This window comes from Canis lupus, chromosome X (genome assembly GCF_003254725.2).
Source record: "Canis lupus dingo isolate Sandy chromosome X, ASM325472v2, whole genome shotgun sequence".
Classification (NCBI taxonomy): Eukaryota; Metazoa; Chordata; class Mammalia; order Carnivora; family Canidae; genus Canis; species Canis lupus.
The window spans coordinates 95,420,520-95,434,218 of NC_064281.1; the positions used below are offsets into that span (position 1 = coordinate 95,420,520).

General features: G+C 39.9%; 1 protein-coding gene across 8 annotated transcripts in view; it reads left to right on the forward strand.

The window, feature by feature from the left end:
- Nucleotides 1-13,699, forward strand: part of GRIA3 (glutamate ionotropic receptor AMPA type subunit 3) — a 282,153-nt gene that overhangs the window by 250,612 nt on the left and 17,842 nt on the right. For 6 of the 8 annotated variants that reach the window (XM_025431120.3, XM_025431121.3, XM_025431118.3 and 3 more), the window contains one exon: nt 6,774-7,021. In XM_025431120.3, coding sequence (XP_025286905.1) covers nt 6,774-7,021 — 248 coding nt within the window. Of the gene's footprint in view, nt 1-6,773; nt 7,022-7,582; nt 7,698-13,699 lie in introns of all 8 variants that reach the window. The other 2 variants (XR_007409376.1, XM_025431122.3) reach the window with 1 other exon arrangement.

Sequence of the window (13,699 nt, forward strand, 5' to 3'; positions counted from 1 at the left end):
GGGACAGAATGGATCCCTGAGTAAAGAAGACAGTGAAATTGGGGGAGAGAGGTACAGAGTGAGAACACAGCTTCTTTGTGACATGTACAAAGCTAGTCTTATGCTTCCAGTGGTGGAATTGGATGATATAGGCATGATGGCAAAAGTGTCCAAAAAATAAATGCATAAAGCTAGCCCATTCCACTTTGGGGAATGCTGAGGTACATAGTATTTAAAACTGGGGGTACCTGGCTGGCTTGGCTGGTGAAGTGTAGGACTCTTGATCTCAGCTTGTGAGTTTGAGCCCCACACTGAATATAGAGATTACTTAAAAATAAAATCTTAAAAAAAGAAGGTATCTAAAACCATCTTCCCCTGACCTCTCAAATTAATCACTTGGAACACACAGTACATGTTTGGGGCATAGAGATGTCACAAACACCAATACTCTTGGAAAATTATGTAATACTTTGTCAGCATGAGGACAGCAAATTAATACCATAAGTGAATTAGCAGATTATGCATGCTCCTGTTGACAATCATGCTTCCAATCTGTTCTGTTAGTGCAGTTAATTCTCAACTATCAACATATCGGAAAGCGCCCGTTGAATCCCGTCAAAATGAAAAATTGTGCTGATGTCCAGATCATGAGAAGAGATTGTGTCATCATCATTTGTGCTAGTGCCACTATATCAAGCATATTATCATCAATTCTTGGGGCCACATTTTAGGAGGGACTCTGAAAAATTAAAAAGTGCCTAGAAGACGGGAGGATCCCAGAAAGGAGACGGGGACAACTGGAATTCATGTCATAAGAATAATAAACAAAGGCCCTTACAATGTTTAGCCTGTGAAAGAGACAATTAATGGGTAACATAGTGGTAGTAATCTTCAGGCTGCACACCATGTGGAAAAGAACTTATTTATTCTGTATTGCTACAGAGTGCAGAATTAGGACCAGTAGGTAGAACTGCGGTTGTAATATTCATTCATTCCACAGATACATAATGAGAGTTTCCTACATGCCAGGCATTATGCTGGTCAGTGGGAATGCAGAAACAAAGAGAGAGAGAGAGACATAATTCCTACTCCCAAGGAGCTCAGATGGCATTCAAATGGCACTGGAGATGACCATTACAAAGCAATATAACCAGTGCTACCTACAATGGAGAAATGAAAGCAGAAAGGAGAGAGACTGCCCAATTCAAACAGAAGGCAGAATTAGGACTGGAGAAGAGAGAGACTCTCATAAAGGATGTCAGCCCAGCAAAAAGAATTTTCCATCAGCTTTTACTGGTGTAAGCTACGAGCCTCTCTTGGGCTCAGGAGTTCCTCACCACCACCGACATTTGAACAGAGAAGCCAGTGCACTGAGTGAGAGGCTGGACCAGGTGGTTTTTAAGGTCTTCTATTTCTTAAAATCTGTTACTCTACTGATTTCAATGGGATGTTCTGTGACCAAGTGGATATTTTAATTGAACTCTTAGGGAAGCAGAAAGCTTCATTCACTGGGTCTCCCCAGTAGCATGTTCTGGTTAATGGGGATTTTAATGTATGAACCCCAAATAAACTACCAAACATACATTTTAAAGGGAAATTTGATATCCTAACCATTTTTTTCCAACAAAATTTTTAAATCCAAATCCAATGATAATGACTTTTATTGATAGCAGACCTTGGCCATTCACCAGGAATATATCTGTAGACCCAAATACACGAATAACACTTGAACATATCATTCTCTCCATAAAATCAAGTAATGATTCTGTGATTATGGGACTAAAGTAATTTATAATGCTATGAAATTCTGCCACTAAAACAAATTATGAAAAAAATAAAAATAAATAAAAATAAATAAATAAAACAAATTACGCTTTCTATACTATAAAAACATGTAATGTTTTCAGCCCTGCCTGTGTACCAGGCACTGTTCTAAGTGAGATGCTTGTATTAACTCATTCAATTTCTCCCAAGAATCCCTTGAATTAGGTACTTTAAAAAAAAGTATCCCATTTGATGGATGAGGAAATTGAGAAACATAGGAGCTAGACAACTTATGCACCTAGCAGGCGGACTTCAAACCAAGCAATGTGACTCCACATTCCCAAGCACTGTACTCTACAGTTACCTTGTATTACCTGGGTCTCCAGAGGAAGAGTTATGCACAGTGATGAGGAGCAACCAGCACCCCTGCAAAGACATACGAGAAGTCTGAGTCTAAGTAGCAGGCTAAGTGCGGTCACTGATTACTTGTTTCCATGCAGCAACCTCACTGGACTCAAGATTCAAATTTCCACTCAACAAAAGGGCAAATTTCTCCATATGGTTGATCTTCATGATTTATTACAAATAGTTGGAACAGTGACTTGAATCCATGAATGCTAGAGCTCTGCTTTATCTGCTATTTTGGATTAATCTGTTCCTCCTCCATTCATGGATATCTCCTTTTGGATCTCATATGCTAATTATCTAGCAGTGCTAAGAGAATTTCGAGTGATCTCTGGTCATGCCCATTGTTACGTACCCTTCTTACATACAATATGGTGCTCTGTGGCATGAAATAAATGAATCACAGCAGGTTTGAGAAAAAAGAACTTGCTATTACACATCTTACCCATAATTTTTTAAATTTCTCCCAGATGACTGAGCTAAGATTCAGTTCCTTATATTGCCTTCAGTATTTCAGCCAAAATAAGGTAGACTGAAAAAAATACTAATGATTTTTTTTCTTCTTTTTGGTCTACATGTTAGATTGCCACTTAAGTACTAGTTAGGAAGATAAACGTCTCAGCTTAATTTTTCTCACTTATGAGCCATTGCATTTTCCCTTTCTTAACCTCCTTCAGTGCTTCAGAATTCACTAATCAACCAGGACCCAGTCATTTCTACCACTAACTAACTTTTCATTTACAGGGTTCATTAATATCTGCTGCATGTACATCATGCACATTTAAAGTGCCCACTTCAAACACTGCCATTTATTCTCCTAGAAATGCATCATTACCTAAAGGAATAAACCTTTTAACCTGTATCAGCAATCAAAGAGCTCAAGTAAATGATGAAGTAAATGAATCCAAATTATAGTGCATTCAGATCAGAATTCACAGACCCCTTTGCCCTTGTCTTATAAATTTATCTTTGGAAGCCATAGCCTGTTTACAAATAGCATAAGAGACAAATTGGTCCACCCTCTCTCCCCCTTTCACTCAGGTTTGATGGGGCAAGATGAACACAAAAGATCTCCTTGCAAGTGCACAAAGATATGCACCTACCACAGTATTGCCTCTAATGCCAAAAAAAATGGAATTAATCTAAAAGTCCTTCAATGGGAGGTTGGGTAGATAAAGTACAGTATAGCCATAGATCGAAATACTCTGCAGCCATCACAAAGGAGATGTGTTTATTCTCATAAGATATAAAGAGATGCAAGGGAATGATAAAGACCAAATTCAGCCACCTGGGTGGCTCAGTAGTTGAGCATCTGCCTTTGGCTCAGGTCATGATCCTGGGGTCCTGGGATCAAGTCCTCCCCACAGGGAGCCTGCTTCTTCCTCTGCCTATGTCTCTGCCTCTGTGTGTGTGTGTCTCTCATGAATAAATAAATAAAATATTTAAAAAAATAAAAGACCCAATTCAGTGTAATGGTTACTTTTGGTCTGGAGGAAGGATATGCAGTTAAGGAGGGGAATATAGTCAGACTTCAACTAACTTCATAAAGTTTTATTGAGTTTTGTGGCAAGTACAAGGTATTCTTACATTATTTTTTTATTTTTCAGTACATCTGAATTATTTACTATTTTTAAAAATTCTTGGAGCCACTGACTAGGAAATTCCTACTGAGATAAAATTCAGTCATTGAGAATATATTTCATTGTGATGTTTAGAAATTGTTTTATGTGTCAGATGAGGATAATGTTATATGGAAGGCTCATAAATATCGATGGGTGAGATTTCAATCTTAGAAGGCCTGATTATTAAGGTAGAAAATTACTGGTGTGGACAACAAAGGTAGGCCATGTGACAAAAACAAAAACAAAACAAAATGGATTACAAAACATGTATCCTCATCGGCTTAGCTGGGAATTGGACCCAATGATCTTGAGAGTAACTTCATTTCTAGAATTCTACAGTGTTCTAAAACTAGTGCTGGTAGCCATTTTTCATCAACTTTCTGATACCTTTGACTAACAATCTAGATGTCACCCTGATCGGGCTAAGCTTCAGTTATTAAGCAAATATATCTTGAATGCCTACTATGTGCATTGTGCTGACTGCCAAGAGGCCACCAAAATGAACCAGGCAAGGACTTTGTCCTCAAGAACACCCAGTAACATAAGACAGCCACATTGTCAACTCACCAAAATGCATTCCTGTAAGCTCTGTAGCAAAGGTATGAGCAAAAGTGCTTTAGGAGCACCCAAGAAAGCACTTCTGCGTGAGCAGGAGAGAGTCAGGAAAGATTTCACAGAAGACATGATATTTGCTCTTGACCTTGTAGGATGAATAGGGATAATTCAGGCAGAAGCAAAACCATAATCAAAGGCATAAGACATGAAGGTGTGTGGCATATTTTGTTGAATAGTCAATAGTCCAATGTGACTAGATCATAGGAGACTGTAGTCAAGATCATAAAGACTCTTGAATATCATACATAAGAGTCTGAATTTTGTCCTGGGTCTTAGGGAACTGTCAGAAGATTTTAAAGAATTATCAGGTTTACATTTTGGAAGGATCACTGGAAGATAAATTGGAGATATGAAGCTGGGAAAGCAATTAGGAGGCAATGTAGTTCAGATAAAAAAAAATGATGGGAGCCTGCTCCAGAGCAATGGTAATGAGATACTTTAATCTCAAAGTGTCTATAGGACCATCTGGTGGAGATGTCCATCAGCGAGGCTTGTTCGCTGTCTCCCCAAAACACGTCTTGAACTCAACCTCTTCTTTCTACTTCCATTGCTCCCAACCTAGTTGAAGCTACCACCATCTCTCCCCTGGACTACTAGAGTAGCCTCCTAACCAGTCCCCTTGCTTCCACTCTGGCCCTCCTTAGAGTGTATTCATATAGCAACTGGAGTAATGACTTAAAACTTTAAATCAGACCTTATCACACCCATCCTCAAAATTATCCAATAATTTCCCATCAAAATAAATCCAAACTTTTTACCATGACCCATAGATTCTTATAAGATCTGACCTCTGATTATCCTTCTAAACTCCTTTCCTACTGTTCTTCTTTTTGCTCATTTGGCTTCAGTCATAATGGCTTTTTTTCCCATTCTGTTTGCAAACCAAATGTGGAAACCATACTTCCAATCTCGGTGAACAATTTCAGTGGGGGATCTGATTGCCATAAACAACAGTGCTTACTTTCCAGGGCAATAGCTCTGGGAGCTCCAGCCCTCTGGAATTGTTTAAGCAGGCCTCAAGAATGTAGCCAGTCAAAATCCAGAGAAGAGCAACTAAACTAACAATCAACAAGTCTGAGGTAGGGGCCAGAAAAGCTCTAAAGGACACTTGAAGTCATGGCATATGTTTATAGTTTCTACCATGCTACCTCACCTCTAGTAAAATAGCACTTTAGAATTTTTCCACAGGGTTTTCATTCCTAAGGACCTAGCTCCCAACTCAATTGGCAGTCATGGGGTCATTCAGACCACACTTCTTTATATTCTCCAGAATGCCTAACATAGAGCTATAAGAATTTAGTACATGTTCCAAGGACCACCTGATTTGAGATGAAATTTAATGACATTAAATTCAAAATCCAACACGGTAAAGAAGAGGGAAACTTGGCTTGGTAGGAAGAAGTAACAGTTTGGGTTTGGCCTCTACCTGAGGCCTTCACACCCCTAGGAGAGTGCTTTAGCTATAGCACATGTTCAATAAATATTTGTTAAAAGGATGGATGAAAGGCTAAATACATGAATGCAAATTCAGGCAGTGTCGTGCTAGAAAATAATTCTTCAGTGACAAGAAGCAAGCAGTATTTCTTTTCATCCTCTTTGTCAGATATCTGGGGTACCATGTCTATTTCTAGGCAATCTAATTGAAGAGAGGCATTGCTAGCTAGTATCCTATGGGAGATAGACCAAAATTGTGAGTGTTCTGGAAATAGTTATAGACATCAGTGGAGTTCAACCAGGTGAAGAGATGAAGGGGAGAATAACAACGGCCTTGCAACATTTGGGGGGCCATCATGCAGAAGAAGGGACACGATTGCTTTGCATGACTCTAGCAGATAGTGCTAATAGTGCTAATGGCTGGGAGTGACAGAGAAACAAATTTCAGCTCAGAATAAGAAAGTACTTTCTTAAGATAATTGATGCCCCGTGCCAAGTGGGCTAACTAAAATGGTTGTACGTCTCCCTCCAATGGCATTTTTTTTTCCAGGCAAGTAAAAGGTAATCACATAGCAGGATATTAGAGGGGAGATTTCTGAGTTGGGAGGAAGATTGAACTAGGAAAGTGTTTTTCAAACTCGACTGCAAACCCATTAGTGGAGCCATGAAATCACTTTAGTGGGTCCTAACTGGCACGTTTTGTTTGGGTTTTTTTCAGGGAATTAGAATAGAATAGAAAATATTAGGAAGCACCACACATCGCAAAAATGAGTATGGTTTTAAGGAACCTATTTTGGAACCATGTTTACATATGTATGAATGTACCTGCTGGGTTACAGCGTGGCGCACTTTTCTTCCCGTGGGTTGCCATCAGGAATGTTTGAACACCACTGCACCGAGGTCTTTTCCAGTTTTAATATCTGGTAGCTCTAAGAATTCTTCTCTCTGTTGCAGAGGTCCAAAATCGCTGTCTATGAGAAAATGTGGTCTTACATGAAATCAGCAGAGCCATCTGTGTTTACCAAAACAACCGCAGACGGAGTGGCCCGAGTGCGCAAGTCCAAGGGAAAGTTCGCCTTCCTGCTGGAGTCAACCATGAATGAGTACATTGAGCAGAGAAAGCCGTGTGATACCATGAAAGTTGGTGGAAATCTGGATTCCAAAGGCTATGGTGTGGCAACCCCTAAAGGCTCAGCATTAAGGTGGGTGGAATAATATAACAATATCCGTGTTGTTATAGTATTCCACCTACCCTGATGCATTTTGTTGTCATTTTCTTTCTTGTGGATTTTGAGGTAACTTTTAAAAGTTTAAAACCTACAATATTCCATGGAGTTAAATAAGACGGTAAATTATGGTTTCATCTATTTAATGCATCCATTTTTTTTAATGTTCTCTCTCTGTGTTGTCCTCTCTGACTGTTTGTTGCTGTTTTAATTTTACAGTTCAACGGCTTTTTCAATTTAAATGGTAAAAGCCAAGTTATGGTGCCATATGTGACGAATGTTAATTGCATGGATGTGGTGTTCTTGTTACTTTTTTTCTCAAAGACAATTTCCCCATCCCGCACACTTCAGTTTTGAGCAAATGTTATCCTCCATGCCACCTTCCAATATTTAACCCTGTATTTGCTGTACAGACATTTTTATAGCTCCACGTTCTGTGAAATTTAGCCAATTTGTCCTCTTGTGCTCCTTTTTATACGTTAACGATTTCCTAAGCATTTGTGCATTTTCTTACAAGTTATGTTTTATCGTTTCAAGAAATGCTGTTAACCTGGCAGTATTAAAACTGAATGAGCAAGGCCTCTTGGACAAATTGAAAAACAAATGGTGGTACGACAAAGGAGAGTGCGGCAGCGGGGGCGGTGACTCCAAGGTCAGCCTCAATGTCACCACAACCGGGTACCCTTAGTGACGAGTAATCGGCAAGACTGTTATCTTATTATTGAGGAGAGAGCACAAGACTCACACATAAGGTGGAATGACCAGGTTATTCCCCTGCCTGGCAGCTTTGGGAACCAGAAAGACTCCAGGGCACTGCCCTCATTTTTGATCTAACTTGGGTCCCTTCTTAAACTCCCAGACAGAGGCTACCCCTCCACACCCCTTCCTTCCCCTCACACACCAGACTGGTTGCCTTATGAAGGCCATGGTGTGGGTGTCAATGGCCTAGGCTTTCAAGAGCCCAAGGCTTTCCTTAAGACTGTCCCCATCTGCCTCACATGAGTGGTGTGAGAAATCAAATCAATCTACTGAAAAGTCAGGTTACAGCCTTTTGTTCCCCCCCACTAAGGCATGATGGTTGCTCACAAAGATTGGTTGGTTGATTAGAGTTGGCTTCTTCAATTATGTGTATGAGTGATGAGATGTTGTTCTTGATATGTGATGGCCTATTCAAGCTGGCCCCGCTTAACTTGAAAGCCAAAGAACAAGCTCGGTTTCAAGTTAAATGGGGTCTTTCTTCAATAGGCCACCCCATATACAGACTTGGCAAAGACATTTTGTATATTTAAACAAGTGCGTCGCCTAACTGTGATACTCCATGTGTATAAATTCCTGATTTGGCTTCTTCTTAGCCATGTTCTTGGTTCAGGTAGGTCTAATTGTTATCCAGGCTGCCTTCATGAGAAAATCCATCTCACTTGACACTCCTTTGGCTCCTTAATGCTCTTCGGGGCTAGAAAGAACGAATAGCCTTCATCCAAGCAACAAGAAATAGGGGCAAGCTCAGAAGCCATGATACCAAGTAATGGAAGGACACACTGGGTAAGTACAGGAGAGGACCTGAAAACAGAATCCTCCATGACCCAAAGGGCATGCGAATTATATTGAAGCATGTAAGATCAACTCTTGTACAACCAAGATACCATGGGCATCTTAAGGTGAAGAACAGTGTTTCCCATACACAGGCCAACAGACAGGCAAGCCAAACCTTTTCTCCTTCAGAGACAATGGTTACACCTCTGCTCTTCTCTTTCTCTCTCCATTCCTCAGGATCCTGATGGAAAAGTTAGTTGGCCAGTCTGCAGTATAATAGGAGTTTGGAAACACTGATACAGAGCACTTTCCAAGAGATAAATTCAAATACAACTCTCTTCAACACATAATCTATCCAGGCAATGGCGAGGTCTTTTATTGTAAAACCTTGATTAACCAGAACTCACCTAACCAGTACCCCAACTAACCGAATTCATGCCCCTCCTCAGTACTCCACATTGATGAGAAAGCAGCAATAGTACCAAAAGAGAAGAAATCTGCAAGGAATTGATTTTTCTTAAATCACTTGCCAAGAGATGACCTGTGGTTAGGTCACATTCAGCTTTGTCTCCTATATCTTCTCTCCATCTGGATTGACCCTCAAACATTAGAGGCTGCTTCCCGGAGGCGAGAAAGTGGATACAAGCATTTTGAGGAAAAACAAAACAAAACATATTATTAGCCAAGAATGAAACAAAATGAGTATTCTTATTGAAAATTCCATTCATCCCTTATGGATTCCAATTAATCAAGGTTTTACTATGTGTGTCAGAAAGCAGTAACTTCCTTTCCCACCAGTGTGAACTGATGACATTGACAGTTTAGCCAGCCAAGCTTTCGGCTCAGTTGAGTTTTGCAGTGGCTAACCTGATGCCTAGAGTATTTAGAACCTTCTTCCTGGTCTTTTTCTCATGTTCTTAGCAGGCCACGGAGAACCTAATTTTCTCTTTCAAGTGAGTTGCAGAATGAAAATTGAGCTGGATTGGATACATTGCTCTCATGAATTCATCATTCACACTCATCATGGTTACAAAGGAGCCATGGACTGTGTCAAGATGACTCTAAAACATCCACATGATGCCAAGTGTCCAGAAGTTTTCAAATAACCAGATGTTTGATGTCACATAAACCAAAAAAAAAAAAAATCTGCATGTATTTGGCTGAATTTTTACTTTTGACCCAGATGTTTTGGTATCATGAAGACCCCTAAAACTTTAGACCAGCTCTTTGCTAATTACAACCAGCAATCAAGCCTTTCTTTTTTCCTCAGCTGATACTGCTGCAAAGTTATCAAGTAACCTTATTGCCAGCCCACGATTTCCAGATTATCTGATTTTCGATATTCAGATAGAGTCTAAATGTGTCCAAGTTCTCTGACATTAGTGCTACCGGCCAGGCATCTCTCAAATCACTTGTTTTGGTCATTCCTCCAGCCAGCCTTTTGAAATAAGTCAACCCCTTTTCTCAGCTATGGATAATAGTATGATGAGTGCTGCATCTCCAACGATTGCTTTTTCTGTTTCCGGATTACCAAGGAGCTTGCCTTTATCCTCTCCCTTCTTACTACCTGCTGTTTTCTGAGAGTGAGCAAGAGAAGGGGCAAGAGATGAACTTGAATCCATTTTACCACTATTTGGTGGTGACGCCAAAAATCAATGGAGAAGAAGGTAGAAAAGGCAGCAAAACCCCATTAACCTGGAGCCCTCATATTTCTAATTTGTGACAAACCACACAGGGACCAGTCGATGAACTACCCAAATAGTATCAGGAAAGGGGCCAAGAGAGGTTTGTTAAGCAAATGAAGAGTTTAGATTGTCAGTTGAATTTTTTCCTTAAGAGAACAAATTTTTCTCAAATGTTGCAAGCATTTGTGAGATACATTCATATTCATTACAAAGCTATCCGCTAAAGTAGCTCTCGCAAGGACCTCCACTATGGCAATGTATTATAGTGAGTTTGAATTACAAAACAGACTTAAAGTAATAAAACTGTCATTCTTTAAACCTGTTTTGTAATTCGGGTCTTTCTCATTCAGACAGTCCCTATGTTAGTCCAAATCAGGGAGGTTTGACTGTATTGGTAAAATGGCTTGAAAATTACACTTCTTTATTGTAACCCATCCCCAGTTAACATGACAATTGACTGTTGAATATACCATCATTTCACAGAGAGTGAGACCCAGAGATGGTGGTGACTTTGAGAAGGTCACACAGCTAATGTTGTCACAAATCTCTGCTGAGTTTCAGGGTCACCTCTTGTGATAATATTGCAGACAGCGATTGATCACATATACCCATCCAACAGGCAATGTGAATCTGATTGCACGTGATATATTTCCATGAAAATCAGGTTCATTCTCAACTACCTCGGTTACAAGGCAAATGGCATATTTAAGCCATTTCAGCCCTCAGTACTGATTACTAAAAATGACAATAATCACAAAGCCTGACATTTATGAGTGCTTTTATTTTTTCAAAAACACTCCCACACCTATTATCTCTGAAACCAGGAGAGAAAGAAAAATCTACAATACTTATCTCTCTCTCTTCCGCAACCTTAAAATAATGATAAATGGGTAATTATGATAAACTGTTGACTTTTTCCCCCTGACATGAGACATCCTGCATTTTCAGCCTACTCTCAAAAAGTTACCCTTCTACAGAAGGAACCAGCAATTTTTCAGGCTGCTTTAAATGTGCATGTTTAAACCAGCACAATAGATATTTAATTTCACTTTGTTTATTTTATTTCATTTTCTGAATACAAGGAATTAAGACAAGGTCAGTCACTGAGGTGGCCTCTGAACCAGACCTACAGGCTAGAACTAAAAAACTGCTTGCTTTTAGCAATTTCCTGAACCTCAACTAATAGGACCCAAACAAATCAGACCTGATCCTTCCTTGATGGACTATAAATGTACAGGCAAGGATCATGAAAATTAGAGCTGTGGTTTGGGAATTTTTAACCTGCAAATCACCCTTTTGTGTTAGTGTGTTATTACAATGTGTGCCTAAATGCGGTAATTAAGAGTCAGTAGGTTGTTCCAGCGATAAACCCCTATCACCAGGGGTTTGTGACACAGCCAGTGAAAGTCTGTCACTGTAAATCACAGCAGAATGGGGATTCAGCTGCTGAATTACCACATAAGCACATCAGCCTCCCTCCACAGCTGCCTGTCACCTCAAACTTTCGAATTCTTCTGATCCACCCCCACTTGCCCTGCTTCACTCTGTTAATCTTGGGGAAAGGGCACCTGTTTAGCTTTCCTGTGTAGCCTTACCTTCCTAGAAGGGGTCTGGTCTATGAAACAAGCTCTCTGCGACTTGGGGGACAAGGCTTTATAAACCCTACCCCACCTCGCCCTAAAATTGTCTTGGCTTTAGTTCTATCCAGGGATGTAGGCTTCCAATGTCTGTATTTTCCAAGCTGAAAATCAGCCCTCTTTGTGTGCTTTAGGAGAACATTGGAACAGAATGTTTAAACGGAACCATTCTGAACCCCTTGACTAGAATGAGAGTTGTATGACAGATACCTTAACTTGCAAAGCACATCAGGAAGCGAGGGATGACAATGGGACATGCAGTTAAACTTTAATAAAGTAAATAAACACTTGTATAATCATTATGATTTATAGAATCTTGATAGAGAAATGCAGCTTTGTCATCTTTAAAAATATATAGCAACTAGAATAACCAATGTGACGCTAGGAGAGCATTTAGGGAACTTGTTTTCACAAATTCAAAAAGTGGCTTGCAATTAAAATTAGTTGTTTCTTTTTATGTGGGTGCTTTCAAAGGACCTAAAAAGAGTTTGTTCTCTTAAGAAATTCAAACACTCCTTCCTTCCTATCACTAGCAATCATTTTTTTATCTCATGCATTTGCTTACCAAGTCTTATATTCAAAGACAGTGAAAAGTTATACTTTAGAACAGCCTACTTCCAAATGCCCTCTGCTTCCTATGTGGTGGTCCTTAGATGAATGAGGTAATACTATGTTCCCCATATGTATAAACGAGATCCTCGGTTTTATGTGTATTTCTTCTTCCGTGTATGTCTACAAACCTCCTCTCCTATGCCACCGTCTCTTAACCACTTCTCTTCCACACCCAGAATTCTTTGACATTCTTGGGCCTTGGGTAACGGATGTGAAATCTGCATCTGCCTTTTACCAGCAACAAGATGGACCTTTTATTGGCAGGAGCCATCCCTAAGGTAGACATTTTGGATGCCCAGGGTTAAGATGGATCCCAATGACTCTTTATTGACACTGTTATGTGTGTAGGCAAGAATCATTACAGATCGATGGCACTTCCTGGGTCTTAGAAGAAGTTCCCGTGAATCACCGAGACTGGTTTGGGATCAAGGAGTAGGGTGAGTATATTATGCTCTTCGTTGGTTTGCATGTCTCTGTGCTGGTGCTGCCTCCCGGAAGTATGAAGAACCTGACAGTTTTCTTTCCTGGTAGTGACTAAATTTGCTCCTTGAACTTTACTCAGGTCTTCTTCCCAAGAGCAAACCCTCACTTTCTCTCAAGTGGCTGCTGCAAGCAAGGGACCTTTTTGCCTTAAGAACTGAACCAGTCCAGTGACTGCCAAAACCGTTGATTTTGCCAGATGGTGTTAAAGAATAAATTCTACCACCGGAAAACAATTGTAATCCAGAAAAAAGTTGTTTTAATTAATCCATTCTAGTGATTTTTTTAAATTGACTGTGGCCTTAACCATGATTTCTATGATTAAGACATGATTATTTACCTTTGGTGTTATCCTGATAACTTGAATGTGTTTCTAATTGACAAATAATGACTAAATATTCAACACCAGAGCAGAAAGAGCAGCAGGAGTGGAAAGGCTGAAGGTAAGAATGCTGTTACACAATAATTGCCAAGAGGAGAGACATCGCTACAGAGGCAGAGTGAAATGGTGTGTGTCTATACCCTTTCTGCCCCACTAAGACCAAATCATTTGGTTTCTGTTCATTTGGAGAGAAGGTTATAGAACCACACTCTCTGAAAGGCACGACAGCCATGGAAAAGAGACATGAAAGATTTGAAATGATTGGAAAATATGTAATGAGGGTGGGAGTTGAAGTTGGTGGAGTAGGGTGGGGGCAAATATTTGG